Genomic DNA, 16,370 nt, shown 5'->3' on the forward strand with positions numbered 1-16,370 from the left:
CTTACTTATAGTTATCTACCAACCCTGAATACGAGTATCCAGAGAATACTTACGTATACTTATCTAGCAACCCAGAAGTCCAGAAAATACTTACTTACACTTATTTAGCTACCCAATACATGGATTAGAACTCGGAACCCAGAAAAATTACCTTAACAACTACTTTTTAGACTCCTATTGTTCCAAACCAGAAAAGGAATCAGATCAGATGATACTTACTTATACTTATCTACCAACCCTGAATAGAAGTATCTAGTTTATTTATTTTGGAGCAACATTATTAGCTTTATTTTTTTCTTTTGCTCTTTCTTTTAGTTTATTTTGTTTGTATTTTCTTTTAGTTCCTGTAAAGCACTCTGTATTGCCTTGTTGCTGAAAGTGTGCTATATAAATACAATTACGTTTACCTGTAATTACCATTAGTTCCACTAGTATTAAAGCACTATACCAACATGTTATTTAGCAGAAACTAATGTTGAAGCGTTAAATTTAGCCATATTGATTTCCAACATTTGTCACACAGTACACTGTTGTCAACAGGGTTACAATATTACACACCTACCTGTTTGGTATGCCCCTCAGGAAGTCATTCTTTGGAACAGATCTTTCACTCACGGTTTCAGCTTTACCGTTGTTGAGTATTGCTAACTTTGTTGCTAATTTTGCCCAATTGACCACAGTTTACATTCATAAAGTAGATCTATAGGCTGTAGTTCTACAGCAACAATTTTGAATACATAATAAATGTCATTTGCTGCACAGGATCACTGGTGGAGATTGTAAGAAAAGGAAATGGAATCATTGAATAAACAGTGTTCGCCCACTTCAAAATAAGAGCGTGACTACAAATGTGCAACTACTAGTAGAATTCTTAACAGTCGATAACCAAAACTTTGACACAGATGTCGAACTTTGTTGAATTGAAAGTTTACAAAACAGCCAATTAGATTAGTTATTTGAAATTTTCCGCAAAAATTCATTCAGGGGAAGCTAAATGCGCTAAATTTTTTCAAAGTATCAAATGCACTAAGCAAAAAATTAGCTCTGCCATTCGTCGATAGCTTCGACGCATCTTCCAGCATGTCCCCTGCTGAAAATAACATACTGTATATGATCTGCGATTTTTCAAACAGGTTTGTGTTTCTGCAGTAAGTCATGTCTCAAACTGGCAATGAAAGATCAGAACAGTTTTAGTTTAAGAAATTAATACAAAGAATTGTTTTAAATCACCTGTTTGTGAGCACTGATAACATCCAGTTCTTTCTATGTGCTTAGTTCCAATTTTTTGAGAGATGCGTGATTACAATAAACGCTAAACTAAACCAAGAGAATTTCTTTTTCAGTCCAGTGAAACCAAGTTTCTTAATAAGAACCCACACAAGTATTTCCAGGTGTTGAGAAAACCTGCATTTGGAATGACTTGGCGCTCCAGGTAGCACTGAATTCGCCGAAAGTAAAGGCGTACCCTTAACCCTGCCTTACACTTCTTTTTCCCAGGATTTGTGCCTCATGGCCTGACAAATTCAGTTGCAGTCAAGCTCTAATGACTCCATGATCTGAGCTGAGTCAGAGAGGCAACCACGAAGAAAGGCGTTGAGAAAACCTGCAATCAGAGTGATTTGAAGCTCCAGGTAGCACTGTAGTGGCTGAAAGTGAGGAGGGAGACCTGCGAGTGAGTGCGGGGGTGTAGACCCGCAGTGCGTTTCATCCTGTGCTGCTGCTTCTGTGGCACAGCTTGGATTATCACTGGTTATGGTCCGGGGCAAGGCTTTCATGCCGCCACCGTGGTCAAATGCCTTTGATACGGTTGGCCAGATCCCCCCTCCCTCTACCCCAGGCAGCACAAATCCAAAGGAAGAGCACAGCAAGAGGAGAGTAAAAAGACGCACCAAAAGAGACACTGAAGTCATATGAAGTTTTTTTCTTTTTTTTATTTGGTGGGCTGGTGTTTGTGCTTCTTCGTGTGTGTGTGTTCAAAGTCACCCCACATGCTATGATCATACTCCGTGTGATGTACTTGGTGCGTGTGTGTTTTCGAGCCTCCTCCCAGAGAGGTGGAGCGTGAAATCAGGTCTCTCTCTTTCCCTGGGTCTTGTTTCCACTGACTCTTCTTCTGTGTGTCACCATCTGTCCCTCCCCTGAAACCTCCGACGCTCTATTACTCTCCCAGTCACTGACCTTGCTATCACCCATTTCACACCAGCCGCTCCATCAGCGCCCGCGCTCCTGCTTGTCCTTGTCACGCCTCCTGTATTTCTCTCTGCTCGTCTCTGTCCCTTCTTCTTCTCTCGGCCTCTCATCTTTTCCCTTTTTCGCAGGGAGACGGTTTTGTGTAATTAAGTCCATAGCAGAGTCTTTGGTACAACCTGCTTCTCCATCCTGATGGGCAAATTAAAAATTGATTTCTTCGATTGATTCTGTGCACTGGGTGAATGCTCTTGCCCTCATCTTTGCCCTCACTCGCTCCTACTATTTTTTTCTCTTTTATTCTGTCCTCTTTTTTTCACATTGATGTACTTTCTTCTTATCTGCAGTTCCTTCTAGTCTCACGTTCATTGCTCTATAAAATCTAGTGGAGCTAGTCCACCCAGCAGCTCATAGACACCACAAGTTAACTTTTACTTGCATTTCTTGTCAGGATGAGGCTACCAGAGGTATGTTAGTTGACAGAAGTGGCCCTCTGCTGCTGTAGTCTCTCTACTTCAAGGTTCGCTGAATGGTGTTCTGCAAAACCTTATTTAGAATTCTGGTTTACAGAAGCATCAGCAACTCTAGTAACCCAGTCTACTTGTTCTTTCCATCCATACCGCCGATACTTTCTGTTTTTCGGACCACTCTCTTTAAACTGGAGAAATGGTTCTCGGGTCACATTTAGAGCCTCTCTCTTAGGCAGTTTTCACACCAACAATCTGGTAGACTTGGTTCAAGTGAGGACCAAAACCTGCTCACCTCCTCACCTGTGGTGGCGCTGCAGCAGGAACCACAGCAGGAAGCAACATGAAAACCTCTGAAGAAGACATGAGTGCAACTTCTTTCTTCAAATGTAAGCGAAAACGGAGTGGCGTCAGATTCTAGCGGTTGTAGGAGTTCTGCTTTTGAGCCGTTTGTCCTGCTAGCGCATTTGTTTTGGTTGTATTTACCCGGAATGCTCTGTGCTGTAGTCCACTTCCTGCTTTTGGAGCGGTCTCTGGCCCGCTTGGCATTCACATATGCATTTGAACCACACGTCAACAGAAACAAAGACTGAGGTTTTTAGGCGGACCAGAGTTTCATTTTATGGTCCGCATTGGAATTTCTAGGCAAATGAACTAAACTTGGATTAAACCAGATTTAACAGCTTTCTGTGTACACTTTCCATACGTACCGAATTCAAGCAAAGAAGCAAAGAAAATTACAGAAGTTAAGAGTTGGTGGTGTTAAGAAAGCAACTGCAAAACAAATAAAATAATGAGATGACCAATGCTATTCATCACTCATTTTGATGTTCCTGGAGTATAGCTGCTCTCATCAACCATGCTCATCAAAAACTTAAGAGAGAACTTCACTTTGTTTTGCGTCGCTGTAAAATGAATCCTACCAGGCTGACTTTTGTGGAAACTAAAATAAAAACCCGAAGACACACATGAATATTTACCTTCCTCTTAAAGCTTTTCCCTCCTTTGCACTCTTTTTTTTTTTTTTTTTACTTCTTTACACATTATCTCAGGCAAGTTCACGCCTTATTAGCTGCCAGTTTTAGTGTTATCGTGGCTAATTACCAGGACTAATCTCTGCTAATGACAACATTAGGAGGTGTACAGTACTTTGCGGTGGAGCTGCCAATTGAGAAGATGATCAAAGCAGCCTTCAGTTCAAGAATAAACTACCATTGAAGTGCTCTTGCTGAACATTCTGTCTTTGGTTTGAGAGAGAGACTCTTACAAGAGGAAAAAAGTAGGATTGAGAGCAATAGTAAGAATTGCTCTACATATATATATAAGGTGGGATGAGTATTGTTAACCACACCTGTAATGATGTGACCTGGTGAGTAATTTTATCAGCCAGTCGTCTCTCAGCGCAAAAGGGGCCAGTGGAGGATTTTCCGACATTCGTAAGAGCAGTTTCTCATATAAGTATCACCCAATCACACAAAATTAACCATTTGAGTTCTACGTTTCAAATCTCTCCCTGGATATTTTTTTACTTATTTTAACTGTACGAAGTTCTTTAATTGTCCTGTGAGTAAATATATTTGCCCCTTTATCCAACTTTCAATATCTTGCAGTTATTTTCGCAATATACCGTCTACTAAAAGAGTGCCCCTCAGATTAATTTCCCTCCGTGCTACGTCGGAGTGAAATTACCGTAATAATATTGAAAAGTGCAACGTCTCCCCTTTCAGAAACCGTTGGAATTTTTCAGCTAGCTCAAAGTGTCGCGGAATTACGGTACTGCAAATTTGGCTGTGTCGTCACCGATCCGTTCAGTCTGGAAGGGTTAAAGAAATCATTGTCGATTTATGAGTGTCACCCTAATATTTCCTTCCCTTTCTACCCAAAAAGAGAAGTGGTAATCAAGGTACGGTACGGCTGAATTGAGAACACGCTCCATTAGAAATTTTTGCCTCACCTGCGTTCTGATCAAATTCCAACTTTTTACCTGCTAATCTATGACATGCCTCTGTTTAGGCCTCGCCTGCTGCATAATCTCCACAAACTCAACACTATCACTAATCAGATAGAAAGAGCAGGTTGCTTCCCTGTGATTTTGCAGCAACAAAACAACCTCCTTAACGTTGTAGCTTGGATACCGGCATAATAAAAACAACAAACAAAAAAAAATCAAGGGAATGTAGAAAAGGCATTCTTCCACTCGGATGACTTTTATCGGGTTTGTGTAGGTGTGAGTGAGCACGAGGAGTGGAACAGGAAGAAAACAACAACTGAGAAATCTCATCGTTTTTCGCAATGTTGCCTTGAGGATGGTCTGTGGAATGCTGTGTACTGTGTGCTCAACAATTGAAAACAAAGTCAAAACTATAAAGACAAGAGTTTATCTCGCCTGCAGCTGCTAATTTGTTCTGAATACACTCGGTAAGGCGCAGAGGTTCACACAGTTAAATTGCAAACAATAAAGCTGTGCTCCATCAAAGGCATTCGGAGACCTTTAGGCTGCAGGCAACGTTCACGCTAGTCTGCTTTTGGATTTCCCCCAGAGCCTTTATTTATTATTTTTGCGCGTTGTCTCGTCATTTATTTTGTCGCTTCGTTCCCTGAGCTGGGTTTCGTTGGTGCAACAAAATGGTTTGCACATTGTCTGTTTTTTTGGAGAAACGGTGAGGAGTTCATAAAGTGTTAATCGCGGATTGATGTGCCCCCCCTCCCCCACACACACAGCCCTGACTGTCGGCATTAAAATGAATGAAGGCACGTCTCGGATAACGCGTTGCCCCGAGTGGTCGCTCGCCGTTTGAGTTTGAGGCGAAAAGGCTTTTTCCTCAACAAATAATTCAGCGTCAGTAAACCGAACATTTATCTGACTTAGATGTCTCGTTAGAGGTTCTGTTCACCTAATGCAAGTTCTGAACTAAAAAGCCAAGAGAAACTCTTTCCTTTTTTACCCATTCAGCTATTTTGGGCACCCTGGCTACCCTCGGAATCTGATTGGCTACCCCCCACCAGAGCTGTCAGTCTTTCGGTTCATATTATACCGAACATAGATTTGAATTTTGGCCACACACACATTAATAGTTTTTTTTGTTGTTGTTGTTATTGATTATTTCAAATCTATTTTTAAAATAAAAATGGGGACATTACGTATTAATTAACATTTACATGCAAATACATGATATTATAGCCAAGTGACCAATTTCCGTTGGTCCCATTGGCAGATTGATGTTTATGATGTTTAATAATAAGAAGAAGAAAAAGCGGCCTCACATGAAATGCTGCACACATAAAATTTCTTCATAAGGGAGAAAATTAGCTAATTAAACTCTTTTTTTTGCAATTTGTAGTCGAATTTGTAGCCATTTTAAATATAAAAAGTGGCTAAGTGTCAAACCCTATTGTGTTATGTCTCCTACAGGTGGTGTACAAGAACAACGACTTCAAGCTAGAGCTCTCCCGGCTGGCCATCGACCGCGACCCTAAGATCACGCTGCACGGCGACCTGGTGTTCCGCTGCGAGGACGTGGCGGCTCTCGACCCCGTCACATTCGAAGCTCCCGAAGCTTTCATCTCGCTGCCAAAGTGGAACACCAAGAAGACGGGCTCCATCTCCTTCGACTTCCGCACCACCGAGCCCAGCGGACTGCTGCTGTTCAGCCACGGACGTCCTCAGGGGCCCAAAGAGCAGAAGCCCGGGAGGGAACTGAAGACCGATTACTTTGCTATGGAGCTGCTGGACGGGTATTTATACCTGCTGATCGATATGGGCTCTGGAAAAACAAAGCTCAAGGCCAGCAACAAGAAGGTCAATGACGGAGAATGGTGCCATGTGGATTTCCAGAGGGAAGGGAGGAAAGGTGAGGAAGCAGGATGAGCCGGAGAGAAATAATCTAGAGCTGCAGAGAGTAGGAGTCGTGTTTTTTTTGTTGTTGTTGTAGTGTTGCTGGAAAATGCGATGATTACAGTCAATGTATGTAGCACACATGCAAGAAGAGACATTTAAATTGCTTGAAAGACCAAATGTAAGTTGCTAGTCCCATAGTGGAATATTCTTGCTTTGGAAATTTAGTGAAATTTTTAAAAAGTGAACTAATGGTGTCTCTTAGGATAGAATAGAACATACTTTATTGTTGAAGGGTGTTTATTGCATAACAGGCTAGCAACTGCCCAAACAGACAATAAATGCACATATTATTCACATAAGCAGCTAGAAATGTAGGCTTAACATAAACAACAGTTTTAAGAAACAACAGAATACCAAAGTTATTTCAAGAAGAGATAAAAAAGAAATTAGAAAAATCAGTAGTAAGAGACCGGGTAACATTACAACATCTACAATCTAAGAAAATATGTCAAGACAGGATTAAGGTGGTCTTTCACTGTCTCTGTGTTTTACATCATTATATTTACCTCCACACAGCACTACACAGCTTTTATGTGTAGTGAGTTTTGCTTTCTCTCGCTGTCCCGCAGTCTGCTGCCATGTCTTGACAGATAGTACAAAGTACAGTTTCCTTTCATGTACTTTCATGTAGTTGTGATAAAATATTTTATCATTACTGAACAAAGTTAACTTGGAGTTTTCACTCAGTTACGACATCCACACTGAAGAGTTGCTGTAATACACACTGTGCTGTAGCCAATCACACGTCCTGCCTGATCAAGTTGATTAAATATGAGCCGATGGTGGTTCACAAACCAAATTTCTTTGGCTACCTGATAGAAAACATGGTTCCGGGTGTTAATGTTGTCGAGTTGTTCACAGTGAGGTGTTCCTACAATCTGGAGAAAGTACAGAAAAAATGAGCATTTTTCAAAGAGAAAGGGCCGGGTCGTCCAAGAAAGACATCAAAGCGCTGGGACATAATGCTCAAAGCAGCACGCTTTGAAAATAGCAATGTGTATGACAAAAGAAATGAAAGACAAACTGGCAGCGACAGGAGACAATATTTGTCAGAAATTTGCAAAGAAAAATGGCAAAAGAAAAAAATAGAATTATTAACATCTAAACAGAACACAGGGTCCCACTGGGTTAACAAGAAGAGGCTATACAATGTGGATGGTTAACTCAAAGCAGGAATGAGAATGCTGGAGCATAAGGGCAGGAACGCACTAATATAAAAAGTTACATTTTAGTTCAATATCGATATTAAAATTGGTGCTATGGTCAATAACAGATATTTATCAATAGTATTTCCTTACTTTTTAACAACAACTACAACACACTGACCATTGTCTCTCTGTTTAAGATAAACACAAATCCTGTGCTCAATCTCAATCACTAGCTGCATTTCCATTACAAATGTGCGCAAGTCCTTGTCAATGTTTTGCTAGTGTGAAAAAAAGCGAAATTTGTAATTGCGGTGTTTCCATTAAATAAGAATAGAAATTAAAATCACACATGATTAAGGTTGTTCTTGTGACAAGTCATTAAAAATCATGGCGGCGACAGATGTAAACAGTTGCACATTGTCTGAAAAACATAAAAACAAACCATCATCCTCTTACTACTTCCTGTACTTACTACTTCCTGTCGTTTTCTTCTAGGTTTTTGCCCTTAGTAACATCCAGCTTTTGATCATGTGACTTGTGTGACATGAAAAAAAATATTTCCATTGTAGTTTTTGAAATACTTCTGTTTCGGTACGGCTGAAAGAACATACTTGTCCCAGTGCAAAAAAACCCAAAAACGATTTATTGAAAACTTGGGTTTTTCAAAAGTGCCATGTTTCGATTGGGTGGGTTTATTTTCGCTATTTCAATTTGTGCAGTTCTATGGTTCATGGAAATGCAGCTACTGTTACAATCCCAAACAAATGCCAAACACAAACAGCAACAAGATGTAAATAAATATCGGTTATTAATATCGGCACATTTACATTTATCGGACTAATACCAATAAGTCTAACATCGGCCGATACCGATGTTGATGCCGATATATTGTTCATCCCTAAGTATAAGGACAAAATGTAGCTAGATCATCAGATTAGGAGTGCATGATTATAGGCAAATCTGTTTCCCACAGACAGTTATGACACATTCTGTTCATGTTACACCATGGTACACAATAGTAACAAAACCACTTGTGTTACAACTTAAAGTATCTGTGCTTTTCATGGCTGTGATGTCTTGAGATGCCTCTGGACTCAACCAGGAGTACTCTTCAATCCGTGGCATCTGATGAGTGATCCGTAGGCGTTAAAGCACCTTGTGGACATGATACCTCCTCCTAATGGTGCGGCGTAATGAGAAAGGGTGTGAAGGAGCGCCGGTGTGTACGTGCGCGCATGCGATCCCAGCGCTGCTCCTGTTGTAATTGGCTTTTAATAGAAAATTAAGATGGAGTCGTTAATCACAGAAGGAGAGGAGGCATTTTGTTTCACCCACTCCCTGCTGCATTCTGCTTCCCTTCTCTTCTATTTAGCCTATTATAGAGACATTAGACACACACATGTGCTCACCCCGTCTTCTGTCATCTATCCTGTTTCCCTTTTCTTTCTTCTGTCTTAGTTGTGCGACCCTAATTTTTCCACCTCCTGGCCCCTCGCACTTATTCGCCCACTTGCTTTTTTTTTTTTTTCCCAGCCTCTCCGGAAAAAAGTTAGTCATTTTTATGGGTTGTTCTACAGTAAAACACATAAATTAAATTTTGTCTAAAATTATATAATAGAAAGTAATAAACAGCAGATTATTAATTTCCCTTGTTCGTATAGGAGATATTTTCCTCTCATTACTTAACTCTAACTAGTGTCCTTGTCTGTGTTGGTCTTTTTTAGGGTCTATCTCCGTCAACAGCCGCAGCATGCCATTCCTGTCCCCAGAGGGCAGTGAGATCCTGGACCTGGACAGTGACATGTACCTGGGCGGACTGCCCGAGTCCAAGTCGGACCTCATCCTGCCGCCAGAGGTCTGGACGGCGCTCCTGAACTACGGATACGTCGGCTGCGTCCGCGACCTGTTCATCGACGGCAAGAGCCGCGACGTCCGCCGCCTGTCTGAGATCCAGAGCGCTCTGGGCGTCAGCAGCTTCTGCACCCGCGAGCTGCAGAAGCGCTGCAGCAGTGCCCCGTGTGGCAACGGTGGCCTGTGCAAGGAGGGTTGGAACCGGTACATATGTGATTGCACTGGCACAGGATACCTGGGTACCAACTGTGAGATAGGTAAGAATCGCATAAAAAAAAATACCAGGGCATTTACAGACTTTAAAGGGGCAGTATTATATGTTCACATAATATCATTTTATAGCATCAATCAAGTAACTAATGTCACCTTCTGCTGTTATAAATATGTCAAACATGACTGAAAACAGATTTGATATCGCAATTTACTGGCTTGAAATTGGGCCTGTGTCTCTTTAAAAACCCTGCGGTTCCGCCAGGTGTTTTCTATTTGCTGCTAGCTAGTCTGAAGGAGCTGAGTATGCAACTTGGAAACTGCAGGTCCAAAGAGGAGCGTTTTGAGTTTCACATCATGTTATAATGCTATTCCCTCATCAAAATCATACCTGGAGTGTTGCCTTAATTCGTTAATGCATGTTTGACAAATATGTTAATCTCCCATGGCAACCATTCAGCTGTGCAAAAAGCCAGGGTGAAACTTGCACTGCCTTCAAAGCTTCCCAGTTTTCAACTTTCTGAGCTTTTGCCTCACAGAGCAGCCCTCCACTGCAACTTCCCCACTCAGCTCCTTCAGACTAGCCAGCAGCAATTAGCAAACACCTGGTGGACCTGCTGAGCTCGTTATATGAGCTACTTCTCAGGGCAACACTGGTAAAAACGTTGTTAAAGGGTTAATAGAGGAGCCATGCTGTGATTACTTTCTGAAGGCGAAGTTTCAGAAAGAGTAGAAGGTTCTTAAAGAGACAGAGGCCCAATTTCAAGGTGAAGTCAAATCTCTTTTCAGTCATATTTGATATAGCATTTTTGTAACAACTGACTGTTCTATGAAATGGCACTATGTGGCTGGAGAACACATAATACTGCCCCTTTAAGAAAAAGTTTTGAAATTGTCAGGTTTGGAGAGTCAAACAATACCCATTTCAACAGCATTTTATTGCTTATAAGTAAATATATATATTTTTTGCCCTGCTCGTTGACATAATTAAGTGGCTGCTGTTATAGTGGGAGTGAAAGCTCCAGAGGGAGTTGTGTCTGAACCGATTGCCGCCCGAGGCTCAGTTGCAGTGGGGGTCTGGTGGTTGAGCGGGGGCCAGGCTGGGAGGTTGGCAGCAGTGTGGCAGTGCAGCCGGGCTTATTGCCACCATCTGTGCCTGTCACACAAACCAAGGCGGGTGGGTGGGGGGTGATACGCCACGGGGGCCGCAGGGTGAGCTAGTCAAATAGGACCATACTGTTTCTGAGCAGCTCTGTGAAGATCAGTCTTGGGTTTTTTTTTTCTTCCTTTCTTTCTCTTTTCCTTTTGCACGTCTGTGGAGGCGAGCGAGGCATGGCAGTATCAAGAGTTTGAGGGACAAGGAAGGTAATGAGGGAAACAGAGATTGGATTCAAATCAAGACAGCTGAAGCAGACGATGACATTTCTTCATTTTGAAGGGTGATATGTTCGCAGTTTAGTCCTCAGGCGCTCTGATCGCAGGTGGGGTTTTCCGCATCGCTCTTCTGCCATCTAGTGGTGTTCAGTGTTACCGCGGGAGCAAGACAGTTTTCTAACAACCACCCACACACCAACGTTGTGTCAGGGAATTACATTTGTCCACAGACAGACCAAAACAGACCGACTTAGAAACAACAGAGGACGGTGTTGAGGGCTGCCTGAAGAAATCAAACTTCTAAATGCTGCAAAATGATTATTATTTGTATCGTTTTGAGCTGTACGTTTGCCAGAAGGTGGTTTTGTTCAGCACTCTGTTTTTACCTGAATCTTGGCTCATAACTGGGATTTTTATTCCCGTCTTAGAACATGATGTGCTCGTGCTCTACGTGCGAACACCTGATGTGAGTGACTCACGTCAGGCTGTGGTGAAACATGCGAATTCGCCATGCTAGAGAAGAGCAGCCCTTAGGGGAACTGTCAGTCTCCTAGGCAACTTTCATTATAAGTGCATTAATCCCAGCTGCATGCCAAATTTAAAGTGTCCCTTCTGGAAATCGAAAACAAGCAGTGCTTGACATTTTGTCCCCTTATTCTGAAATGCAATCAGAAATAAACACAAATCTCTCTGCTCTTATAAGTCAGTATTACATTGTAAGTGTAAAGATGGAGAGATGAATGCAATGTGTGTTTGATCTTATTTCTGCAGTTTTTCTGGCCCTTTTGTTAGACCTTGCAGACCAACACGAGGCTATTGAAGCTTATACATCCTTTTGTTAATATGTCTCTGGAAAACAGATCCAACTCAGTTCGATTGGATGCAGAGGATCTCTGATAATTAGATTTTTCAGTCTTACAGCAGCCTCTCAGTTGGATTTAGATCTGATATAAATAAATGTTAGCCTCTAATTGTCTCTCATAATGCTCCACATGAACAGTGGCTTTCTTCTTGTCGCAGTAAAGGACAGACTTATGGAGTGTACTACTTAGTTGTCCCCCCTCCCCCCCCTCATTTGTATGGCATCACATTTGTGCCAAAAACCCATGGAGCGTATTAAGCCACCACAACAACGCGGTTTATTAAATGAGAGAGCATATATCTCTGATCGCTGGCGTATTCCCAGGCACATGAATGCAACACGCCAAGCAGTAACAATCGAGAGTACTAATGCACTAGCACACTAGCAAAACGTAACTTTAGCTACACCCTGGCAACAAGTCTCTGGCTAATTCTTTAAAGATGTCACCAGCTACCTACCAAAATAAATGTCCCAGCTTAAAACAAGTGCTACAAATAGCAAACTTCTTTTTGTTACCTTCATATTGTTCTTCTTCATCCTCCTCTTCTATGCTTTGAATCCACGTCATTCTCTTCTTCTTCTACAGTTAAGACCAAGTCTAACGGTGGAGGTCCAAAAAAGTCCGGCCAATCAAATGATTCAGGACTAAAGTTAAACTTTACTAATTTATTAATTTATTAGTTCACTGGTCTACCAGTACTGGTACTCTAGTTCAGTAGTTCTAGTATACTAATACTAGTGTACACTAGTATTAGTACTGGTACTAGTACCCGTTATTGTTATTTACTGTACTAGTACCCTAGTAATAGTATACTAGGGTACTAATACTCTTTATTGTTGCTACTTGCCGTGCTGCATTCATGGGCCTGGGAATACGCTCTGTCTTTTAATAAATGCAATGTTGTGATTGCCTAATACGCTCCACGGGTTTTTGGCACAAATGTGATGCCATAGATTTCTACCTCCCTAATTGTGACTCTGCAGTTTTCCTCAAGCTATCAGCAGTCATTTGGCTGCTTGTCAGATCACTGCCAAGATTGTCAGTCCTAGATGCTAATGCAATGACTGAAACTATTTGGTTGCATTGGTGATGGTGGCAATTCACCAGTTACAGGAGTTTCTTCTGTAACTGGTGAGTTGCTGGTTTGGGCCCAGCTCCGTCCGTGTCTGTTTTTGTGTCCTTGGACAAGAAACTTCATCCACCACGCCTGCTGATGGTGGTCAGAGGGCGCCGGTACACAGCAGCCTTGCCTCTATCAGTCTGGCTGGTCAAAGGCAGCAGTGTCCACAATGTGGCTTATCACCATTTGTGTGTCAATGGGTGAATTCAGGGTTTCCCCTCAGTGTATTATCAGCTTAGGGGGCCACCAGGCTTAACTTGCTCCCCCACCAGGCCAAGTGTCATTTGATAATTTGAAATAGGGCTAGCAGTGACAGAAAAGACCGACTAAGCTAGGTTTACAGTTGATGCATTGAACTGGGCGTGCTAATTGCACCTGTAATGTTGGTCTCACGCAATTTATTTCCAAATTAAGACGCCTGCTCATCCACCTTTCACTTTTTGTAACTTTTAGCTTTTTGACACCAAAAACACAGCGGGCCGCTGGTGGACTGCCCTAGCACTCCCACAGCCGGGTCTGGCAGGAAACTGTGAATAACTGAATGTTTTCACAGAGTTTTTGGAGTCGTCTGTACTTGATAAAGTGCTATACAAGTTTCCTTAATTTACAAGAGCAAAGGAAGAAATCTGATTCACTTCCTGTTGATCTAGCACATAAAATCTAAAGATAATACATTAAAGATTGCAGTTGTACCACGAAAGGATTTGACAAAAAAGTTGTTGGGTTCACCTAATGTACATGGGTGTTGACATTATGGCATCATCTCCATTTGGGTTACATTTACAAATCATCATATCCTCTTTATGTCTCATCCTCTTCCACTCTGTCCCTCCCTCCTGTGCAGAGGCAACCGTTCTGAGTTACGACGGCAGCATGTACCTGAAGATCATCATGCCCATCACCATGCACACGGAGGCCGAGGACGTGGCGCTGCGCTTCATGTCGCAGCGGGCATACGGCCTGCTCATGGCCACCACCTCCAAAGAGTCGGCGGACACCCTGCGCCTGGAGCTGGACGGAGGCCGGGTCAAACTCACTGTCAACCTCGGTAAGCCATTTTCATTCTCCTTCTTCCATTTTCTTCCCCCCGTCCTTTTCGTACTGACTATTTTGTTAAATATCAGATTCTTGTTAAATGATGGAGAAAAGTTTCTAAATTTGACAGTGCAAAAATATTTCATAGTTCATTACCTAAAATAGACACACATGTCTACCGGTGTGCCTGTTTGTTTTTGTAATGTCTAGTATACGCTGTTAAGTCCAAGGTGTATGGGTTAGCATAAAATTGTAATTTTCCCATCATATTTATTCTGACTGGAAGTCTTTTCATGCTTTGGAGTTGGACAGCCCAAATAAAATCGGATCAATTATGAAATAATCAACTAATGTAGTAATTATTTAAGTGTTAACTAGAGCAGTCAGAGTAAAAAAAAAGGCCAATTGCAACAAAGAAAGCTAAAGATTAGGGTGATGACATTGAGGTCTTTCAAACACTTGGAGCTCATCATCAATGATATTCAAAATAGATAGATAGCAGTCATGAGAAGGTTCTGATGTTTATGTAGTTTCCCAATTGTAAATTTTAAATAAATGTTTTGGTCGAATGACAATGAGTGACTTTAAATCTATATCTCACAGGCGTTTTGCCTAATTCGGGGCAAAACACCCCAAACACAAAATGAATAACCAGAGTGCTCACAGGCCATTTAAGAACACGGAGCAAAAAAATCTAGAAACTTTTCCTCCACTGATTGCATTTGTGCTAAAAGAGAATAATCTTGCATATAAAAAGCATCCCTTGCATTTGGTCCACAAGGTGAGCCACCCTCCTGTAATTTCTCTTCATATTCTTCAATCCCTCTCCATTCAGTATTTTCTTTCCTCCTCCATGAGGTTCTCAATCTCCTAACCTTGTCAAAAAGATCCATCTCTAATAATATCCATGGCCTGGCCCTGGGTCTCAACCCTTCAGCCTGTCTCTAAAAGCCTCAGGGTGACTTGCACCTGTCTCTCTCTTTCTCTCTCCTTTTCTCCTTCCCTCTCTCTCCATGTTTTTATGGAGTTAGCTGGGAGGAAGGTCAGTTTCACTTCTTCTCACTCGCAATTGAATTCATGAATTCTCTCATTACCGACCAGCTCAATGTGGAGAAACTTCTAAAATAAGCTAAAATTTACCCCCCTTTTTTCCCCAAGAGAAGGTCAGTGAAATCCTACAAAGAGAACACTTTGGAAGTTAGATTGTTGCGGATTAGAGGCGGACTACTGGAAGCCAGACCAGTTATATTTCTGTTTTATGGAGCTAAATTAGTCAGTCCAGCCTATGATGGAGCTGCCACAAGATGGCACCGCTGCTCTCATTAGATTTCAGGGATTTTAACATTTTTCTAGGAAAAGAAGAACCTTTCTATTTAACTTAGTGTATTGCAGGAATACAGTCTACAAAGTTAATATGTTTTAGAATACAGTAACTTGCGTGAGTGCACGTCTTTTAATGCAATGGTTTTCGGCTCCTGGGCCAAATCAAAAGTAACATTTTTCCAATAAACCATGCCAATGCTCAGATATCCGAGACGTTCTTCTGCCTTCGACGCAGCATTACGATTTTAATTCTGTAACATTTGGATATTTGTGCTGTATTACAAATTTGTTTGATAATTCACACTTAAATACACCGACAGCTTCACAAGGCAGGTCCAACATGGAAAAACAGCTTTCATGTATTTAATCAGTGCAATTAAGAGTACAACAGCCAATGTAGAGTAAATAATAAACTGCAACAAACTTTTCAAATGATTCAGAAAGTGCAATTGTTAATATAACATAAAATAAATAATAAAGCATGCACATTAGTATAGAATTAGACTGAATAGATCTGCCCTTATGGATCATAAACATTGTCACAGATACCCCATCTAGAATTGTTTTTTAATATCGGGACCGATACTAATATTAATATCTGATCAGTGCATCTGTACAGATATGTGAATGTTGACGGTGTGTCATACACATTTGTTAATTATGTCATCCACTTACAAATCTTGTTGTACGCTTCGTGAATCTTTTTTATACTAATTTAGCTCCATATTGTTTCATTAGAGTGAATATTTACATGGGTAAGATGTGCCCGACCTGCTACCTTTTCATACACTAAGTCAGTACTTGACGAGCGTGACAGAGGCGCGTCAGGTGGTAACGTTAAGTCACCCAATGAGATGACAGTAAAAAAAATTTTAAAAAAACTCTCGCTCTCTC

General features: G+C 41.4%; 1 protein-coding gene across 7 annotated transcripts in view; it reads left to right on the forward strand.

Annotated features, from left to right (window-relative positions):
• Positions 1 to 16,370, forward strand: part of nrxn2b (neurexin 2b) — an 813,260-nt gene that overhangs the window by 355,449 nt on the left and 441,441 nt on the right. For all 7 annotated transcript variants that reach the window (XM_032584259.1, XM_032584258.1, XM_032584254.1 and 4 more), the window contains 3 exons: positions 6,067 to 6,505; positions 9,425 to 9,808; positions 13,963 to 14,166. In XM_032584259.1, coding sequence (XP_032440150.1) covers positions 6,067 to 6,505; positions 9,425 to 9,808; positions 13,963 to 14,166 — 1,027 coding nt within the window. The remainder of the gene's footprint in view (positions 1 to 6,066; positions 6,506 to 9,424; positions 9,809 to 13,962; positions 14,167 to 16,370) is intronic.

The sequence above is a fragment of the Xiphophorus hellerii genome, chromosome 14 (assembly GCF_003331165.1).
Source record: "Xiphophorus hellerii strain 12219 chromosome 14, Xiphophorus_hellerii-4.1, whole genome shotgun sequence".
Lineage (NCBI taxonomy): Eukaryota > Metazoa > Chordata > Actinopteri > Cyprinodontiformes > Poeciliidae > Xiphophorus > Xiphophorus hellerii.